Source organism: Hoplias malabaricus, chromosome 4, assembly GCF_029633855.1.
Source record: "Hoplias malabaricus isolate fHopMal1 chromosome 4, fHopMal1.hap1, whole genome shotgun sequence".
NCBI classification, from domain to species: domain Eukaryota; kingdom Metazoa; phylum Chordata; class Actinopteri; order Characiformes; family Erythrinidae; genus Hoplias; species Hoplias malabaricus.
Window position 1 is genome coordinate 44,015,306 of NC_089803.1, and position 23,050 is coordinate 44,038,355.

General features: G+C 38.9%; 1 protein-coding gene across 3 annotated transcripts in view; it reads left to right on the forward strand.

Annotated features, from left to right (window-relative positions):
• nrip2 (nuclear receptor interacting protein 2) overlaps positions 1-23,050 on the forward strand; it is a 41,396-nt gene that overhangs the window by 929 nt on the left and 17,417 nt on the right. The window contains exons 2-3 of one of the 3 annotated variants that reach the window (XM_066669834.1): positions 1,312-1,817; positions 21,151-21,525. In XM_066669834.1, the coding sequence (XP_066525931.1) occupies positions 1,662-1,817; positions 21,151-21,525 (531 nt within the window). In that variant the 5' untranslated portion in view covers positions 1,312-1,661. Of the gene's footprint in view, positions 1-1,226; positions 1,818-21,150; positions 21,526-23,050 lie in introns of those variants that run through there. The other 2 variants (XM_066669833.1, XM_066669835.1) reach the window with 2 other exon arrangements.

A 23,050-nucleotide genomic window follows, 5' to 3' on the forward strand; every position in this document is an offset into this window, starting at 1 on the left:
TGTGAGACCACAGATGGATTTGTGTTTAGCATGGCACTGTTAACTACATTCATCTGGCTCAACAGGGCTCCCCAGGTGGGAGGAATGGTAGATGCTCATCTCTCAGTTTCAACTTCTTTACTATACACACTCTGTGATGACTATATGAGTATTATTAAATTAATATATTTCCTTGAGTTACCAAAGATGGCAAAAAAAACCACCAACATATAACCCACTTTGTAAAGCCACTTTTTTATTTCTGTAATACAGGTGGTATTACTCAAATTACACACACACATATACATATATATATATATATATATATATATCAAATTAGTGAAGCTCACTCTTATTAACATTCATTAATTCATTATCTGTAACCGCTTATCCAGTTCAGGGGCGGTGGGTCCAGAGCCTACCTGGAATCATTGGCCGCAAGGTGGGAATACACCCTGGAGGGGGCGCCAGTCCTTCACAGGGCACTCATTAACATATACCATTAAAAACATAAATTAGTATTTCACTACTTTATTATTTTAAATCAGGCTTTCACATAGATAGCAGATTATACTAATACATCTACCTTGTGGGAGTGTGTTTATTTTACCAAAAAAAAAAAAAAAAAACACAAACCAAACAATAAAAATGGCACTGATTCTGTAAAACGCTTTTTACAAAAGCTCTGTTTTTTGTGAAGTACAGGTGTGGGGTTCAGATCAAGGAATCACACATACACACCCACACACATACATATAAACAGAAAGAGAGAGAGGGAGAGAAAAGATGTGTGTCACCCCCTTTTTAAAATGTGTTTGTGTGTGTATGTGTGTGTGTTAGATACATGAAGGACATTAGTGGAAGGGCATGCATTCAGCATACATTAATGAGACCTAAAGAGAAGAGTCACTTTGAGAGGTAGAACGAGAGATAAGGGGGAAGTCGTAGGTTACAGTGAAAGAGAGAAGGGGGAGGTGGAAGCAAATGAGTAAAGTAGGTGGGGGGTATTTTGTGTGAGGTGGGGAGGAAGAGAGAGAGGTGGAAGGAAATTGTGAGATTGTGAGTATATGGGTGTTAGAGACAGAGAAGTGGAGTTTGCAGGAAAAGAAAGAGAGAGGTGGAGTGTGTGTGTGTGTGACACACAGAGAGAGAGAGAGAGAGAGAGAGGGAGAGGGAGAGAGAAGAGAGGAGAGGGAGGGAACAGAACACACAGCTTGCCTCTCTGCAGCACTACAAGGACAGTGAGCGTTCCAGAGAGCCAGACAGAAAAGCAGAGAGTTGAAGCTTAGCCTTGGACAAGCCTTCTTTAACAGCATACGATATGACCTCCAGGTTGACCACTGCACATGACTGATCACACTACGGAGAGGAATCGTGCCGTCAGGAGCATCCTCCTACAAACCAAGACTGCACCGTGCATCTAGGAACCAGAACTGCATTAATTGTTGCTTATTCTTATAGAAAATCACTAAAGCAGGAATATATTACTTTTTGCTCTCTCATTGAGAGTAAATCTTCTTGACCTCCCTCTTGTGCTCTGGGATACACATCTGAATGAGAGTGTGTTTTAGCCTCTCTGAGCTCCAGGGTCACAGTGTAACTGCTTCTTGCCATTGAAGGAAGCTCTCCAGCTATAGTCTTGCTTGGGAGCAGTCTTTGCTTGCTTTGACCAAGAGTGGACCATGAGTGAATCCAAGAAAAGGGAGGTGGACCTTAGGGACAAAGCCATCATTCACCAGCAAAGGCGGCTGAAGCAGGCCACGCAGTTCACACACAAGGACTCAGCTGACCTGCTGCCCCTGGACGGCCTCAAGAGGCTGGGCACATCGAAAGACTTGGTGAGTTGCCTCCAGAGCCCATTTATCCAGAGTGTGTGTGTCAAAAATAGATGAATGGGACACTTTCAGTGTAATGTGTGGGGATGATTAAGTTAGTAGTAAAGGGATTTGTAGAAGACTGTACTATTCTGTGGAAATTTGATTTTGAAATACACTTACAATATTTGCAGGAAATGAAATAATCTACATCCAGATATAAAATTTGAGAATGTGTACATGTTACTCAGAATATATCTCTGGATGTAGATGATTTCAAAGTGTCATTTATTAGTGAAGTTTAAATAAATTTGATTACATTTTAAATATTCAACAGCTATCTTTCTCTCTTAAATTGACAGTAGGAACAGTGTCAAAAACAGAGTAACAATGAAACAAAAAGTATAGCAAGTGACAACAGAGTGAAATACATGGCAAAATTATATACACAAGTGTGTATGTGTGGAGACCTGCTCATCTAACGTTTCTTTTGAAATTGAAGGTAATAGAAGGTAGATTGTCCCACCCACCCACTATCCCACTGCAGTAAAAACTCTTCTGAAATGATTTTAGACTTAATATAAGAACATTGCTGTGAGGATTTGATTGCATTGAACCATATGTGTACAAGTGGTGTCAGGTACTGATGTTGTCCCAAACTCGTCCCAAAAGTATAAAATTGTTCTCTGACATTTCAACACAGTTCCACTGGTCTACAGCAGGGGAACAGGATACATATTTTGCCAATGCTTGGCACTGAGCATCGTGACTTTAGACTCATGTAGCTGTTCACGCATACTCACATGTATGTATATATCGCATATATGTATATATTAGTCATGAGATGAGGAGTAGTCATAAAAAACCCAGTTCCAGCACTGTGCTACTCTACATTACATGCACACCCAGCTTGCTGGAATATATCTCCACACAGTTTCACCTCCTCATCTAGCATCTCTCTCCCTCTCTCTCTCTCTCTCTCTCTCTCATTACTGGGCATTATTTTCATAATCGTCCTCTAATTGTCACCTTTTGCTACTGCTTTTGTTAGATGGTACATGTCCATAAATTCATTGTAACAAACAATCAATTGTGTCACTAATGTGAATCACTGATGTGTGTGTGTGTGTGTGTGAGATCTGTTTCATCATTGTGGGGACCACAATCTATTTAAATTAGGTCCCTGTAATATAAATAATAACATTTTATGTGGAAAATAATTTTAAGTAAAGTTAGGATAAGGGTTATGCAAATTAGTTGCTATTGTTAAAGATAAAATAAGTCTCCATCAAATTAATATAAACGAATGCAATGTCCCCACAAGGCATGAAATCAAACGTGAGAGTGTGTGTACTGGCAACATAAGTTGTCATAGGCATGGGGTGTGTGAGAGATTATAGTGTGTATTTATATCAGCCCCTCTACTCAGCAGGGAAGAACTGAAGCCTTGCTTTGTATTGCTTACAAGTAAACTTAAACCAACACACATGGCCGCACACACTTTCTCTCCCCTTTTTAAATAGATGCCAGATGATGCTAAAATTCAACACATATTCCTCTTACATTTATCACTAACTCACTAACAGCTGGGCATACTGTTAGTTAATCAGGTAGCCTACAAGTCTACAAGGCCCCTGGTGGCCATTCTGCCATGAAATAGAAAAAAAAAAACACCTCTTACATTTATAATAAAAAAGTACAACACTGTTCTCTCTCTGCATCTGCAGTCTTCTGATTCTCTGTTGAGCTGCTAGCGAGCAGTGAAGGCTGAAAAAAGGGTCATGCTTATAATTTAAAAGTACAGTACAAGTGAAGTCTGATTGATCTCGAAATATTGAGTATAACTGCCACAATACAAATGAACACAATAGAAAAACACTTTTAACAAATAGCTGAAAAATGTTGCTGAATAATTGTTGAAAAAGTGCTTAGGTCAAAGAAAATATTAGGAACCTTCAAGAAAAGTAAATAAAAGCTGGCAAGAGCAATAGCAGTGGCCTTTTAAAATTTCTGTTTGTTCATGGTGGAGCAGCAGGTAGTGTTGCAGTCACACAGCTCCAGGGGCCTGGAGGTTGTAGGTTCGATTCCCACTCTGGGTGACTGCCTGTGAGGAGTTTGGTGTGTTCTCCCTGTGTCTGTGTGTGTTTCCTCCGGGTGCTCCAGTTTCCTCCCATGGTCCAAAAACACACATTGGTAGGTGGATTGGCGATTTAAAAGTGTCTGTAGGTGTAGTGAATGTGTGTGTGATGCCCTGTGTGCCCTCCAGGGTGTATTCCTGCCTTGCGCCCAATTATTCCAGGTAGGCTCTGGACCCACTGTGACCCTGAACTGGATAAGCGGTTACAGATAACGAATGAATGAATGTTTGTTCATTGTGATATAAATGTTGGTTATGGAAATCATGTTAAAAGGCAGGTATTTTGTGAGCGGCGACTCAGCAAAATACATACACGTGGCATCTTGATCACTTGCATTTTATTATTTAATCCAAATAAAGAGGGGAAGGCATGTTTTGCATTTCTGGCCCCAAGGACCATGTAACATGAAGGCATGCAATTAAAATTTCTAAACCATTTCTAGAATTCAGACTTTCTTGCAAAAGAGCATTTTCTATCATCATCAGTGTAGTTGCTTTCAAACGCTTAAACATACTAGTAAAAGTTCCTTTCAGTATGCTCTCCAAGTAAGGGGCAGTTTTGCTCAGGAGCAAATAATTTATACAAATTTAAACCAACAGCAATATCCTTTTGACTCAGACTGAAAGACGCAGAGGTAGAAGATGCAGCGGTGGTTATTTAGCAATAGATTCACAGCCTTGAAGACAAAGTGCCAGCCATTGTTATCTCCCACAATTTCTGGCTGTCCTTCTCTCTCTCTCTCTATCTCTCTGTCATAATCAATTACTCCCAGACTAAGACATCACACACACATGCAGCAGGCACAGTAGCATGCACACTCGCATACACACATTCAAACATACACACACGCACCCACCCTAATGCATAAGTCAATTACGTAGGGGCAGACAGCACATTATATCTATGATTTCTCATTAGTGTTTGTCTCCTACATCTGTGACAATTGACATGTGGGGACTGCAGTATTCTGTGAATACTGACTCCTCATCAGGAGAATTGTGTAGATGCAATGGCTTCACATGCATTCTGCTTTGGTGCTTCCATTAATGTAGTGTCACATGTAGCAATTCCGGTTATGTAAGGATTTGTTTAGGTCCCCCCCCACACACACACTTTTTACCCTGAGGCACTCTTGCTTTTCACCTCTGCATTGCTCTGTCCTCTGTTCTCTCTCTCTCTCTCTGGCCTGGTGTTCAGGGAAAGGTTGAGTAGAGATGAAAGAAGCCAATTCACCCTTTAATTTACAAATAAAAATGTGAGTAAAGAGAACAATTTAAACTGCATCACACTAGTGTGTTCTACTAGTGTAGGTGCCAGACTAAAAACATCTCTCCTAACATTTATAAAAACAGTATGGTACACATTAAGCTCATGATTAAATATGATTCAGTAATGAACTTTTTGGGCTTTCTACATTAAACATTAAAATTTGAGGAATGTAAAAAGAACAGTCCCTGTTTTTTTTCAAGCTTATAGATATTATCTTGTTTAACAGAGACTCCTTCAGTAAAGAGAGTGATCAGGCTTTTACTCAAAGTCTTGGTCAGTGGTTTATTTACCAGAACTTGTATTTATCTAGAACTTGTAATGTACTTCTCACAAATTCTCACTCATTTAGAAATCTAAATATGTTGAATCCAGTGGCTAATCCAAACATCAGGCATTTAATTCAGCTCCAGAAGTCCTAATCAGTGTTTCCTGATTGGATGAATTTTTTGCGTGTTTCAAGAAATCGTCTGTGTATAACCAAAATTGGCTATAAATTTACTACACTACTTGCACACCCTCAGCATATCCAGCATTCATTCATTCATTGTCTAAAACCACTTATCCAATTCAAGGTCGCGGTGGGTCAGGAGCCTACCCGGAATCATTGGGTGCAAGACAGGAACACACCCTGGAGGGGTGCTAGTCCTTCACAGGGCGACACACATGCACTTACATCTATTGACATTTTTGATTCGCCAATCCACCTACCAACGTGTGTGTTTGGACTCCTCACACACAGTCACCCAGAGTGGGACTTGAATCCACAACCTCCAGGTCCCTGAAGCTGTGTGACTGCGACACTACCTGCTGCACCACCGTGTCGCCTCCGTAAATCCAGCAGGATATCAATTTTACATAAAATATGTATCAAGTTCAAATGAACCTGGTTGTTTGTCTTGCTATGCCTTTGCTGTAATATGTAGGATAAATTACCAGTGCTCAGATGTATGAGCTGTAATGTGCTCAAATTAAATTATTTTCAGAAATCTTCAGAGATATTGAAAATACTCAGAGATATTGAAAAGTATAAATTCACATCTTGACTGTTGTTTTGCATGCTGTAATGATTCGCTGCTCGTTGGCAAGAACAGAACAATATATAATAATGATCCACATATATTCTACTCCAATCTGCTATAATAGTGCTTCTGATAACTTTAGCAAGTACTGTAGGCTTAATAGGCAGTTATATATAAAAATGTGCTAATGGCTGTGTCATCACAACCATGATGAATATGCTGTTTTGTAATAATTTTTCTCTGAGGTTTTATTTACCTATTAAATATTAGGGCGGCACAGTGGTGCAGCAGGTAGTGTCGCAGTCACACTGCTCCAGGGACCTGGGGGTTGTAGGTTTGAGTCCCACTCTGGGTGACTGTCTGTGAGGAGTTTGGTGTGTTTTCCCCGTATCTGTGTGGGTTTCCTCCGGGTGCTCCAGTTTCCTCCCACAGTCCAAAAACACTTGTTGGTAGGTGGATTGGCGATCCATAGGTGTGAGTGTGTCACCCTGTGAAGGACTGGCACCCCTCCAGGGTGTATTCCTGCCTTGCGCCCAGTGATTCCGTGTAGGTTCCGGACACACTGTAACCCTGAAGTGCATAAGCGGTTACAGACAATTAATGAATAAAAGAATATTAAATATTAACCATATACATTTTATAACTCAGTTTACATATTATTTTTGAGATATCATTTACTAAAAATTGTAAACAGAGACTCAGATAGATAGATAGATAGACTTGTCTAGTATTATTTGCCATTATTTTTGTTGACTATGAAGTTTGGAGAAATGTCAAGTATTTGGGCTACAGTTTGGAACCAGTAACTGAGGAGCTTCTTCAGCCAGGATAAATTGTTTAGTTTTTAACATTTCTATTAATTAATTCTTTGTAGACTATGTTTATTTATATAGAGTCTGGAAAGCTAGCTTGAGAGACTGTTGTTAAGCTGGTTTGTGGCTGCATTGATCACAGTCTGCCATTAGCAGAGACTATGAAGTGCATTAGCCCCTAATGCTAGGGCTAATTAGAGCTGGCTGATGAGCTGTTGGGAGTCTGTTTTTTCACCTATTTTCTCTATCTCCCTCACCCTCTACTTCTCCCCCCACTGCTACGTGAACCATCAGGAGGGAGGAGGCTAAAAATACTACCTGAGTGTGGAAAACAAACAGCCAAGCAGGCTGAGAGATGGACATATGGAGACAATTCCCTCCAGGAGTACTAGGGCAGTATTGTCAAATATTATGGTGTATTATTTATTTATTTTTGCTTAAAGGAGAAAACAAAACACTTTTATTTTCAAAACAATATTTCTGAACATTATATTTTATTATGCTTACATTATTCTATAAACAAACAGTCCAATATCTAAATCATCAGAAGAATTAATCTAACCCTAAAAGCTCATAACGGCGGCAGCTATTTTTAAAATTTAGTAAAGTGTAGTAAAATTTAAAAGTTTAGTAAAGAATCTCTGACACATCCAGGCCACTAGGTGTCAGTTTCATTCATTTCAGGCCACTAGGTGTCAGTTTCATTCATTCATTATCTGTAACAGCTTATCCAGTTCAGGGTCTCGGTGGGTCCAGAGCCTACCAGGAATCATTGAGCGCAAGGCGGAAATACACACCCTGGAGGGGGCGCCAGTCCTTCACAGGGCAACACACACACATTCACTCACACCTACTGACAATTTTGAGTCGCCAGTCCACCTACCGTGTGTTTTTGGACTGTGAGAGGAAACCGGAGCACCCGGAGGAAACCCACGCAGACACAGGGAGAACACACCAACTCCTCACAGACAGTCACCCGGAGCGGGAACCGAACCCACAACCTCCCGGCCCCTGGAGCTGTGTGACTGCGACACTACCTGCTGCGCCACCATGCCGCTCCTGTCTGTTTCATATTATGACAAAGAATCTTTGGTTGAAAATAATGGGATTTAAGATTTTCTCATTGTAATTATGGGTAAGGAGGCATACAGCGATCAGCCACAAGATTAAACCCAGTGACAACTGAAGTGATTAACCCTAATGAGCTCATTACAAAGCCATGTGTCAATGGTCGGTATATATTAGATAGCAAGTGAATAGTCAGTTCTGGAAGTTCAAGTGTTTAAAGCAGGTACAATGTACAAGCCTAAGGATCTGAGCCAACTGGACAAAGTCCACATTGTGATGATCATAACATGATGGTCAAAGCATTCCCAGAATGGCAGATTTTGGGAAATGCTCATGGTTAGTGGCAGTGGTTATTGCCTATGAAAACTGGTTTAAGGATGGACAAGCAGTGCTCTATCTGGGTTCATGGGTGCTCAGTGGTGTGCCTTGGGAGGTTAAGGCTAGCCTGTTTGTTCCAGTCCAAACAGAAAAGCTACTGTACAAAATACCTATTATATATATAGAGTTGCAAACTGAGAGGGTTTTGGCTTGCATGTATAAAGCACTGATGTGTGATGAAAAAAGAATACAGTGTGACAAAAATGATCTTTATTTGCAAATATAAGGTATAATGATGATGGCTGGTTTATAGATTCTGACTAGAAATTGCTAGAAAACTCCAGAAGGGTTTTATTATGAAACAATTTAACAGAATTTCTTCTGAGCTACAAAACAATTCAGTTGCCTTGTGCCCAGTGATTCTGGGTACGCTCCAGACACCATGACCTCGAACTGGATAAGCGGTTACAGACAATAAATGAACGAACAATTCAGTGTCCCTGGACAGAGGCAAATATAATCTATATTGATATATCTGGTCATGGTCTTGTTTAGTCACACTATCAATATGTCTGAACCAATTATAAAAAGTGATATTCTCTTTCTACTTAAAAAATATTGCAGTAGAAAGAAAGGATGAGTGAGACAGTGAGAGAGAGAAAGAGAAAGAGAGAGAGCAGCTGGTTTAACATGCTGAGAGTAACAGGAAGTGTGCTCTGTGGCAGGGAGGACAGAGGGGGAGAGGAGGCATTAGACCGGGTCACATGATCTGAACCAGTGAGACAACCCTGTTGCAGTTTGAAAATTAGCTTTTAGTCTGCAGTCTCACACACGTATACACACAAACACACACACACACACACACACACACAGAGAGAGAGAGAGAGAGAGAGAGAGAGAGAGAGAGAGAGAGAGAAATGGTCAGCCCTTAGGCTGATTGAGGCTAGTGAGCTGGATCAGTGGTGCAGTGCACAGTTCATATCAGGACACACATTAACAGTGTGGGGCACACAAGAAGACCACACACACACAAATTGTAACTCTCTGGGAATACAGCAAGGGTATTGATTTTCATTATCTACTATGATCACTGCGTACAGTAGCAGCACACATCTATATAGTAAGTGACCGGTGCAAATGTGTATATTCAATGCTAGCAAATCTTGATATTATACAATGTTCTCTCTTCTGACAAACTGAACGCAAATCAATATTTGTTTTGATGCTGGGTCAAATCTTTTAACTTATATTTAAGAGAGCCAGTTCAGGTCAAGACTGTATTCCACTCTTTGGAGTGATGGAAGGCCATTTATTTAAGATGAGTGGCATTAGTAATCCAGAACTAACTATTCAGCACAAGTACTTGATGTCACTAATGTTCCTGTGGCTGAATACAATCTAATATATGCAGAGGAAGATTTCAACATAAGGGGTGGTTTCCCAGACAGGGATTAAACCTAGTCCTGGACAATGTAGCATATAGAATTGTGATTTTCTACTGAAAGGAAGATGTAGTCCAGGATTTAAAAATAAAGCTCTGCAATTTAGTCCAAGGTTTGTTTAAATCCAAGTCTGGAAATCTGGCCCATAGACCAATAGTGTGGGTTTTCAGCACAGCTCTGTATGATTGACACTCCCCTCCCTCTTTTAGGACAAAACATGCTCTCTGCCAGAACACTATGTATTCGAGTTGATTGATCAGGGCAGAGATTGTTTTATTCTGAGCAGGAAGGGCCAATTACCGACCCCTCAGCACCTCCATCAACACATTTCCTATTCACAGCGCAATGCAAATCAGCATGACACAGCAGTGAATAATTCATGAGGCTCTTATCTGAATGTCCAGTCCACATGTAAAAATAGTGTGAAGAGAGAGAGAGAGAGAGAGAGAGAGAGAGAGAGAGAGAGAGAGAGAGAGAGCGAGAGCGCAAGATAAAGCTTAAATAGTTTTAAAGACAACTGTGAATGTTTAAAAGTGTTCTTCGGCTTGCAAATGGCCATTTACCATTAAGCACTTCTTAAGAGCTGCTAATGGATCACTGCAGTTTCATTATTGAGAGAACGTGACTTAACCTTTAAAGCAGTTTGATTATATTTGAAGTTGTTTCAGAACATGTGCCCAGAAATAAATTAATAAATAAATAAAATAAAATGATATCCGCATTTTCTCACCCTTACTATTAAAGTGAACCAAGCTGAACTCTCGAAGGATCGAATTAATTCTGGAGGTTTTACTGGGTATTTGATAATTAGCATTGGCCTTCTGAGAGTTGATTGTTATAGAAAATGTCATGAAACCCTACTGCATATATGGTCAGTTTTTGGTCATATCTTTTAAAGTAATATAATTTAACTACAGAGGGTGAATGGGAGGGAGAGAGAGACGATGACACAGAGAGGGTAGAGTACTAGAAGGAGAACGAGGGGAGATGGATTGTATGAGAGAGAGGAATAGAGAAAGGGAAGATATGAGCAGTGAGAGCGAGAAACAGAAACATATTTCCTACAGTTAGACTCCGTTTGCTTTCAGCATTCATGTTTTGAGTTACTGTTTTGTAAACTTTCAAGCAATATGATCGGTGTTCTCTGATTTATCATTGTTCTGTGGCTGTTCATTACTTCACTGACTACAGCTTTTCTGGAATTTAGATGAAGAGGGAGGCACAAAAACAACTCAGTGGAACTTTCCTGTTGCCTTGTTAATTCATATAAATAAATATAAAAAAATACTTATTTCACAAGGAAATTCCTGCTGAGGTTTTATTTAATACAAAAAGTGGTTCTGAGCACTCTTGTATGCACACACACACGTTTCAATTTTCATCACACTTTGGTATAACAGAACAGGGGTTTGAGAATGGCAGCCAATAGAAAAAAAAAAATCAAACAAAAGGCCAACCTTTCCCATATCTGCAGCCAGATACGACAGGAGTAACATTAGTTGCTCCACAAATCAGTTGCCAGTACAGAGACTTCATAACTACAATATGTATAATAGCAGTGAAAGCTGTTAAATATTGACATGGTATGTATGACAGCTTGGAGCTAGGTGCCTCTCCTTTACAGTCTCTGTGTGACTTCACAGGCCTTTCCATTTTGCCACATGCTGTGTGACCTGTATGGCTCTTTTATGAATAAATCAGTTCTGATTAATTATTTATTTGTTTGTTATAAAATAAACAAAAAGTTCATGTCATATCATTGCTTTCCAAAGAAAATCATGTATCCAAAATACTTTATTAACTTACAGTGGAAGAAAAAAAAAAATATTTTTTTTTCAGGGCATTTCTATTGGTCCTTTCATCATAACATTTTCAGGACAGCTGCTCTGTTCAAATGATGTCAACCTGACAAGAAATGTCACAGTCTTCCTTTGGACAATGATGATATTCATTCATTCATTGTCTGTAACCTCTTATCCAGTTCAGGTTTGCGGTGGGTCTGGAGCCTACCTGGAATCACTGAGTGCAAGGCAGGAACACACCCTGGAGTGGGCGCCAGTCCTTCACCGACAATGATGATATGCAGAATGAGTATAAGTAAAACTGGCTCTACTTACGAAATTCAGCTACTTTTAAAAGGTGCAACCAATGTGGACGCAGATGATCATTTGTACAAAATGAGCTTGAATAATCTCCATGGAACAGCACTGCCAATAAAAGAGGGCACTCATGTGCAGTTGCACATGAGCTTAAGTTTATCGTGTTCTGTAACAACATTCAGCTAGATGATAAAGTCCCCTGCCACTGTTTGGTGAAGTAGTGAAACTATTAAACCAAACAGTACTCCTGGGAGTGGTGTTTGTTTTCCAGAACAGAGCATTCAGCATCAGTACCTGACCACACTAATGGTTTGCATCTGTCTTTGTATTAAGGGCGCAGGGGGATATAGAACATAAGATGGTACAGTGAATGGTGCAACAGGTAGTGTCCCTAACACACAGCTCCAGGACCCTGGGGTTAAGAGTTTGGTGTGTTCTCTCTGTCTGTCTGGTTCCTCTGCATGCAAAAACACACGTCAATATTTAGGATTATGTCCATAGGTGTAGGTGTGTGTGAAAAGTTGACTGGATGACTGTATTAGTGAAAGTGTGTGTGTGTGTGTGTGTGTGTGTGTGTGTGTGATTCCTTGTTCAGAATGTATACCTTGCACCTAGTAATTCCAGATTACACCATGACACACCAGACACACCATGGTCCTAATCAGGACAAAACAAAAAATTAATGAATGAATCTAGAATATAGGTACTTTTTGTTTTCCAAATGCCATGCATAGGGAGGTGAGCACTGGATATGAGGCGTGATGTTTAGGTGTCAATAATAATCAGTACCAAAACCATGCTGATGTTTTTTTCACATGAGTGTGTGTGTGTGCTATAAGAAAGCCAGCCATACAGAGCTGTGGCAGCGCATAAGATTAAAGTATCACCTTGACAGTGATGAACAACAGGAGGTGGAGGAAATGCACCTCCAGTTCTGTTCATATTTAAAATGTGCCTAATTGGCAGGGGCTCACTGTGCTGCCCAGCTGCTTCTCTGCAGAGAAAAGTGATCTTTCAAAGCACAAGACGCTTTGCGGATTTCAGTGCCTCAGCCTCCTTGGGCTCCTCCTCCAGTGATTCCCTCTGAATTCATTCATAAGCCACCCTGAACTCCTCCCCAAAAACTTCTGAGTTCACCTCCCTGTTTCAGCCTTTATGGCATGGTCTGTACTAGCAAAAAAACATATAGGTGAATTATTTTTTGTTTGGCTGCCATAAAGTAACAATCAGGTTGAAATGTACAAATCAACCAGCTATGCTGAGTGTAAAATCCTGAGAGGTGTAAGAAAAAATAAACTCCTACCTCTCTATTCAGATTCAAATGTGTGGAACTTTGCTGCCATGATACATTTGGTGCCTGATAGCCCGGAACCTTCAGTTATTTCCTTTCACAGCTTCCACTTCTGTAACAGCACAGTATTGCCTAGCTTTGCATCACTTCTTTGATTTCAACATGAAAAAAGATGTTCTAAATTGTTGTGGGCTACATTAGCAGAGCTGTCCAAATATTTTATAGTAATTGTGTCAATTGTTTACATTAATTTAATTGTGTTAATCACAAAGACAATCTTTTTTTTTCTTTGGAGGAAGGTAAAACAAAAATGTGCAGAGTAGTATGCTCCATGAAATAGTTGGAGAAAACCATCCTTTTCACTTTGTTATAACATTTCAGAGTAGCTCTTATGATATTTGAATTAGACTTAATTTGGTGAGTTAAATTCAGGGAGTGAGTTTAAATGACACACCTTGAAGCTAAAACACAAGCTGTTTGAATTTCAGTCAGACAGGCCCGCTGTTACAATTTACGTTTTCTTTGTCCAAATGAAAACAGTCACAACAGCATTTTTCAAAAATTTCCATCTTCGAAAGTGTTTTTCAGTTACCTAAAATGCTGTTTTGGTGGTGCCAAAATGCAGACAACATCTTAATTTAAAAAAAAATAAACTGATCCGTATGGACAGGGCCTCAGATAAACCCATCATAGACATTGACATACAGTTGTGCATAAACCACTAGAATAAAATGGGAGTCTTTGAAGCAGATGCACGTGGGCCTAAAGTTTGTGTTTGTATTCAATATCTTTGGGATGACAGAGTGGTGTCTGTTATCTAGAGCTAACCATCCAACATCGGAACCAGACCACACTAATGTTTATGTGGCACAATGTCATTAAATATTCACAGAAATAGTGAAGTGTTAAGGCTGGACAAAACTACCAGAGTAGCACAGACGGTTACTACAACAGAGTGGGACAATCTAATAGGTTTAATTTCAGGAAACATTAGACAAATTCAGGAGATGATAAGCAGGTATTCTCAAAAAATTGGTTGGTCACCTAGAGTATATTCAAATACAGGTCTTTACTTATTCATTTTTTAAATCTTTAAAAAAAAAATACATTTTTCAATGGTATGAACTTTTATTGTATAATAAATTGATGAAAGTAAAAAAATGATGCAACTGGTATACTCTAAGCTAGATTATTCACACAAATTTTTGCCACATCCAAAAAGCCAATGTCAATCAGGTTCTACTGAACATTTCCAACAGAGTTCAGACAAATCGTTTAGTTCCCATGCAAGGCAGTTTGAAAGCTAATTTTCTTTCAGTACATGATATTACAGAGGACAGAGAACACAAACATAATATACATCTATTTATATCACATGTCATGAGAGGATGTTGTTAATGTGTCTGAAGTCTGTGACAGTTTAGCCGAATGTCAGAATGTCTTTGAGGGTCAATTGATTACTGTAGAGGGCACATGAGCTGTTTACGACTGGTTTTCCCTCTAACTTTAACGAAAAGGATCATATCTCTAGGGGTTCAGTGTCACTGAGGAAATCAAATGCTGAATGATTTTCTAAATTGACTTTTGCAATTATCTACATGAAGATTAGAATAGGAGATGGGAATGATGCTGATGTGTGTAGAGGCAGCTTTTGTCACTGGATTTAGCAGAGCTCCCTAAATGTACAAGAATTTATGATATTAAGATGCATTTGGCTAGAGGTGTACCAATCCCCACCCCCCAATATCTGGTACAAAGCCTTCTCAGAAGGGTATAAAAATATTTTTATTAAATTACAAAGACAATACTGTGTCTCTGACCTGTACACATACAAAAACACATACAAAATACATTATCAAGACTGGTTTTCTGATATAGGAAGAATACTGTTTTAAGAGCATTCAAAGGTATGCTACCATGTGCCTGAGGCATTTGTTTGCTGTTTGGATTGGGTCTGCTGAAAAACCTATTTAATGTTTAACATAATGTAGTGGGCAACTACAGAACTGAATAAAATATAATACATGCTCAAACATCATAGACAAGTCAGTTTTCCCTTTCCACCTAAACGGTGTGGCAGATACACTGGATACACCTGCTGCTCCATTTAAAGGGAACATCTACGATTGTGGGGAAATGCAGTTCTCTCTGGTTTGATTATATTCAGAAGCTCGGCGTCTTTTAAAGTGGAACTGTAAGTTTGAGGTGAAAAATGACTACATTGCTGAAGTTTAACTTGTCTGTAAGAGAAACTCATTTGGGACTAAAGTTGTTTAGTATTGTAGCTCTTTTGTTCTTTTGTTTACTTTCATGCAGCTAGCACTGTTCTGAATTTAGAGTGGGTTCTTACCTAATAATCTGAAACAGCAAAAAAATAAATCAATATTACCCACATATGGAGCGGGATTAAAGTAACTCCCTTATTTCTTTTGATGATTTTCAACATTTGGAGGGGGCTTTGCAGTTTCTCTGCCATGAGCAGAGAGAAAGGAAGCCTAGTATGTCTGACTGAGCCACTTTTTTTTTCTTTCTTTCTTTTAACTTGTTTACTGACACTGGGGCTTCATAATCACATTAGACCACTTTCCACAAACAGCCGGGAGATGTAGCATCAACTTTATGGTTGAACAGGAAACGGGGGAATAGAAAGCTGCCTCATGTGGTTATGAGAAAAGAGTATTGTGTTTTACACAGTTATGGTGGTGCTGTGCACTGGTGACAGATTTAAAACAAAATCTACAAGGAGCACCACTAAATTTGAACAAGAAGCTCCATAAGAAGCTGCCTTCAGTCTGGTCCTGACCCCAGACGTTTTTCATTCAAATTATTGCATTTTTTTTCCTCCTTCATGAACAACTTTTGGTACTTAATACAAGCACCTCCTGACTTATCAGCTAAAATAATTCTAAGAGACCTTAAATGACGTAAACCACAGGAAAGAAATTGGAATTGAATTGATATATCCATATTTATGAATTTCAATCATAATTGGATTCATTTTTTTTCCTCACAGCTCAGAGAATCTCAAATACAAACTTAGAATCAGCATTCCATAAAAACCCTACTGTGAAACACATTTGTCCAGTTTTTAAGTGTCTCTCTTACATTTTCTCAGTAACTGCTTTGTGACAAGTTGCCATTTTTATCATATAGAGCTAAAATGTTTATCAGTAGAAGTGTGCACAAATCCTCCTGTGGATTTTTTTTTTCAGATCTGAAACAACAGATTAACTTTCCACTGTCTTTCCACAGATGTACGGTGCAAGTGTTGATTGTCTGGTTAGGTGGTGTTGGTCTACTAGCCTTGAATGATAGTTAGAAGTCTGATTATCCTTGTACCATTTAATACATTTTGAATGATTAACTATTAACCAATTTTATTTATTAATTTATTTGTAATATTTTGCTTTGATTTCCCATTTCCTTTATGCAAGTGGATTATTTCATATCTGAACTATTCCACCTGGACATTTCAGATATGTAACAAAAAAACTTTTTAGCTGTGTTTGTGTAGCTGATACTGTGAATATTAGTGAGTCTTTGAAGAGGAACATAATGTCAGGGCAGGCACAGACATAAGATCAGTTACTTGAATTTCATCAACAGCATCTCATTTAGTTTATTCCTTGAGGCAGATATTAAATGGTAACTGTTAAAATTGGTCATATTAGAGGAGGAATTCAGATATAGCAGTATGCATTTTGCTGGTTTTTTAGAGGCTGAAGGGGCTTTTAATGCTGACTAAGCTAGAGGAAGCTGAGCAGGACATTTAAGTAGCGGGTAATAACAGTGTCTCTCCAACACCACTGAGCTGGAGAGATAAGGAGCAGTGGCAACAGATGCAGGTTATCACCCTGAGATTAGAAAAGGGCTTTGGCACTGTGAAGAACTATAGAATAGCCAGACCACATCAACTGATCTAAAACGTCTACATTTATCATGTTTTATCGCATATATCAAACTCCTATACATCTTCCTTTATAATGGATGTGTTTTTTTTGTTTTTTTAATTTTACAGCATTAACCCACTGTAAATATCCAAACACAACCTGAAGAAATTAAAGCCTTAGAAGACAGTACTAGACAGGTTATTTGTATGGCTTTCCCACTGACCTAATTACCTCTGAGCTTATTATTCGCCACTTAATATTTTTAATAACATCTTCCCTGCTTGGAGTTATGGCTTATGGCTTATGGCTTGTTCAGTAATAAATACATTATTTTAACTAATATGTAAGTTTAAACTCCTCTGATCAAATAGATGATGTACTTTGAATCTCTACAATTAAATACTTCAATCCATGTGTTACTCTCTATACATTATTAACCCACTTTCACACTATTATTTTATGATCAGGGCACCCAAGGGACCACAACAGTGCAGGTATAAAGTGGGCAGTGGGTCACTGTCTGGACACTAATGTGGTGGTGGTGGTGTGTTAGTTTGTTTTGTGATGGTATGAATGGATTAGAACTACAGAGCGCACATATCTGGTCATTTCAACTGCTAAAATGGACAATGAAAGTTGAAACAAGGAGGTAATTTCAACATTTTGACAAACTGCTGTATATAAACATAGATTTTTGGTAGATTTAGGTAGTTTAGATTTCTGCCAAACACATGATGCTACCAAGCCTGGAGGGTGAAGCTAGGACACAATGTCACTGCTTATTTTTTAAACAGCAGAAGACACAACCTCACTGGAGAGCTCAGAATGCTTGGAGAACACCAACTACTCATTTGTGTTGTTTGGTCTGTGCTGGCAAGCATTATGCTAAATGAGTAGCTGGGCCATCCTACCCACCCAGAGAGATCTCTTTTGGATCCTCTGCCTTGGAAAGCTTAGGCATCACAATGGTTCCAACTTGCAATCTCCTGGTGATCTTTTGTAAGTCGCTTTGTATAAAAGCATCTGCAAAATGCATAAATGTAAATATAAATGATTCACTGCTCCAAATTTTCAAGAATCTAAAAATATATTTTTCAAGTCCTTGCAAGGATCTTGACCATATTAGGAGCATATCTGTAAATTGTTTCACGTCAAATACAGAGCTAGATTTTGCATCATGTAGTAAACTGGGACCAGAAACATATCATGTTTTATACGCATGACATAAAATATGTGAAAATGCCCTTATGCCATATTTTGAACTATAAGGACACAATATTTGGGCAGAATATGACTTTCTGTGGCACATCACTTTTGGTACACTGAAGAATATTTTATTGAATATTGTGTACAGATATTACACTAGGTGAAATTCTGACATATTTGATGGACACGTGAAATAAGGTATCAGAATATGCTCTCCTATCCCATACAATAACTCAATATTTGTTGAATATTGTTGAATATGACCAAATTTATAGCATAGAGCCAACATCCAGACATAGGCATGCCTTGGTAACCAAGTCCTTATAGTTAAAAAAGGTTATGTGTATTGAAAGGAAAATTCAGGGTAAGTAGCTACATTTTACATCGCAAAATGCTTGCAAAATACTGTATAGTTACAAATAGTTTATAAAAAGTATAGTTTTATGTTTTACAATGTCTTATATGCAAGAGTATTTTAGAAAGCTCATTTGGCTTACTACATTAGTCTGTGCTGATGAGGAAGCTGATAAAGGTCTGATGTGGTCTAAGGGCTGATCTATCTATAGTCCAGAGTGCGTCATAGTCCAGCATGGTGGACGAGTGGTCAGCAGCTCTTTGATGGTCTAGTAATGCAGATGGAGAGCTGATGTGACAGTCATCCAAGAGTGAATCAGACCACTCACAAAGAGCACTTCATTGCTCTCTCAGCTTGAGTTCCTGAACTCCAGTGGGTTAGTCATTAGATTCATTGAAGTCACATTATCCATTGTAACACAGTGGCCGTGGTGTTAAAGCTGCACTGAAAGTAGGGTAAACTTGACATTTTACATTGTGTTTTTTTCCCCCTAAGTTCAGTCAAAATCTATTTAACAGTGAAACTATTGGGTACACTTCACTGTAGGTAATCATTCATAAGGCCACAGGACATAATCTTTTATGACCACTAAGATAAGCACAGACATTTATAAATGCTTATTCTAGCAATTATTTGTTGTCATAAAACGTTTCTAGAGTGCTGTTGGCGAAACCATTTATAATAACACTTTTGGCATTAAGCTTTTATTAGTAACACATGGTCAGATTTTCCAGGGAGTGTCTTGTACCTTTTGCTACTTAAATGTAGCCGAGAATCACCAACTACTGCAGGAAAAAAAAAAAAATTTGACGGACACTCAAAGGGACCAAACACATCTGCTATTTTGACATGTGGTGTAGCAGGAGGTGGTCTTTTTAAAATATATTCAGTGCTATATTCTGTTATAATGCATTAAATGTATCAAAGTCAGAATATGTCTAGAATACATATTTATAAGACAACTTTTTTTTTAATCTGACTTATTGTTCCCATACATTTGTCAGGAATACTAACATAAATGTAACATAGTGCTCTAATTACACTGAGCAATATTGTACACAATAAATATTTAGGTTATCACTAGTGAACATGTCCAATACTTAAGAAGTTAGGTTTGATCAGCCTTCAAATAAACTAAAACAATGACATAGGTTAGTCATTCATGACAGGACTGATAGGTCTTACTCAGGTGTTAGCAAGAACATCAGTTCTTGTAAAGAAGACATTTGTTGATTTTGTCTTTCAAATTTATATCATGAGCATGTTTACTAAATCTTGTGTGGAAAGCAGTTAATACATAACCACAGAGGATTATTGATTACTGTGCTGTTGCATCACAGCTCTAGCCATAGCCTGTTGGTAGAATTTGGCATTGATTAAACTAGTCGTAGGAATGCAATCCGTCAGAAGAGAAGCAGTTTCTCTTCTATCAGAAGACGATTACATTAATTGTTTTTTGAAGTACAAATAAACTCTGTTCTATCATGGTGACAGTGCTAAATGCACAATGTTACTAGAGCAAAGCACTCAGTAGTATGCTATGTTTTGTGAATAATTGAACTGTTAAGTTATAAGCCATTTCACAGTTCACCAATTCACTCACTCTGTCACTTACTCATGTTTGATGGAAAAACAGTGGTTGGCAAGTGGCTGAAGATGAACTTATCTAATTTTTTATTCACTGCTTGAATTACCCCAGAAACTCATCTGTAACTTGGATTGTTTAGTTTTGTAGCACTTATGGTCTGTTACCTTTCATGCATTTAACACTCCCCTGAGTTCAGAGTCAGTTCCATCTACAAAAGAAATAAGTCAGCTTTACCCACATATGGAGCAGGAGTAGAGAAATATCCTCATCAGTTCATGCTTTTAAGAAGTTTGGAGGTCATTATTAGTTGTCTAAAAACCAGATGCCGTTGTCCTTCATGAGCAGAGAGAAAGCCTAGCATACTGGGCCAAGACACTTTTTCACCTAATTACAGACAATGGGGCTTTGTAAACCCATTGGACAGGTCTGAAGCACACAAACAGATTGGAAAGCAGCAAATCAGGAGGAAACATTCATGTGTTATCATGAATAGTATTCTCAAGTATTCAAGTGGATCCACATTCTGGTCAGGACTGCTGAAATATTTGGTTAATATACTGTAATACATTGAATAGCCATAACATTGTGATCACATTGTTGTTTCTATACTTACTGTTCCTCTGACCAGACAGGAGCACTTTGTAGTTCTACAATTACAGACTGTAGTCCACCTGTAATTCTGCATACTTTTTTTGCCCATATTCAGCAGTGTTGGAGCTTTTAAACCCTTAAGTGTCACAGCGATTAAAAACTCCAGCAGCACTGCTGTGCCTGATCCACTCTTCATACTGTTCATATGTGGCCAATATTCCTAGTAAAATCTCGGGAGCCATACCTTGTTCTTGTTTCTCTCTGTTTATAGCAACCTCACAGCATTGTGCAGCGACGCCTCCTTGAAGGGAACATCCCCCGGCTGCGGGGGGATGCCCGAGACCCCTTGTCCCGCGTGCGTTCGCCACTAGCTGACACCAAGGATGGAGGAGAGACGGAGGAGAGGAGCGAGAGCACAGTAGACGACTCCACAGAGGAGAGGGAGTCTCCAGAGGAGAGCGAGAGGAGCTTGAGGTCTGAGGAAGAAGAGGAAGAAGATGGAGACCAAAGCGATGCCTGGGTGAAGACAGAGATGAAGCAGAAAGGTGGAGAAAGAGCAACAGAGAGAGAGAAGGCGAGAGGTCAAGTGAGAACAGAGGCAAGAGAGAGTGCACCCACCCTGTCAGGCCTGCTGGTGCAGTGTAAGGTACGGACCAAATGATGAGTGGGGTTTTCTCATTTTCAACATCTTTTCAGTGCTTCTTGCAGACATAAAACACACTCATAATGGAGCGGATAATAAGATGCGCTGATGAGACGACCCCATTCAAGGCTTCATGAATGTTCCACATGAGTCATGAGTCTCCATTGAGTCTCAGAGATGTGCAGCCTTTTCATGCATGGGTTTAAAGGGCTGAGCAAATCTGCTGACGCCCACAACAATGTCTTTTCCAAGTTTGCATTAAAAGCTAGTAGACCTGAACACTGGACGTTAATGTGCAAGAGAGTGACTGACCAGCACCTTCACGTACTGAGTAGTCAATTTCACCATAATGAGGTCCAAATGACAAATCTGCTTGTACATTAAAAGGCTGACATCCAAGACTCTCATCTCATACCAGTTCATTAGAAACATGCTCATCCCCAGCTGTGTAATTATGAGCTAATTTTTGTACACTGCATTTAACATGTATCATAAGTTTGAACTTATCTAAATATTGTCTTTTGAACATTCAAATAAAACCAGCTAGCATGATATTTTCCATCTTTTTAAAATAAATCACACATGAACACCTGAACCCCAAACCTGTTAATCAGATGCACGTCCTGATATTGCCCAGGGACGCGGCACACTTGGCAATATCAGGACCTGCTTAATCAGTTGCTAGAGCTTGTAAAACATGGACAACATTAAATGATTCAGTAACTGCTGTGAAACATACAACGCTGAGTCCCAAGAAATTTAGACACTGTGTAAAATGTAAATAAATGTAAATAAAAACATAATGTGATGCTTTGCCAAACTCATAGACACATTTGATGTTGAAAGTTAGACCTTTTACCATTTAATGAAAAACATTAAGTAATTTAGGACATAATGGCAGCTATGCCTTTAAGTGGTACTAATAGAAAAACAGCTGGAGGAGCAATTTGCCACAACTATGTCAACTAAGTATATATTTTTAGATTGCTGCATATTATTGTGGTTGAGATGTTATCCAAATGTATATAATTTTGATATTGAATGTTACATATATGTCCAGCACGGTGGTGCAGCAGGTAGTGTTGCAGTCACACAGCTCCAGAAACTTGGAGGTTGTGGGTTCAAGTCTTGCTCTGGGTGGCTGCCTGTGAGAGGTTTTCTTGTGTTCTCTTTGTGGATTAAAAAAAAAAAAAAAGCACACGTTGGTGGGTGGATTGGCGACTCAAAAGTGTCCATAGGTGTGAATGTTTGTCTCCCTGTGAAGGACAGCTATTTTTGTTATTTTAACATATAGTCTCCTTTGTTAGTTTAACAAATGATAGTCTCCTATCATTTGATAAACAATATGCCTTTTACCATTTGAGGCAGTTCTAAAAGGCAACACAACCCAAAATGATCTGCATGCTAAAGTACATAAATTCCATTCAAAAAGACCATGTCTTGCAGCCTCCTGCTCCTTGAATCAGTGGCTCAGTGTTGATGCTGTGATTGAGCAGCGTAAAAATAGAGCCTCAATTAAAGCCGATTA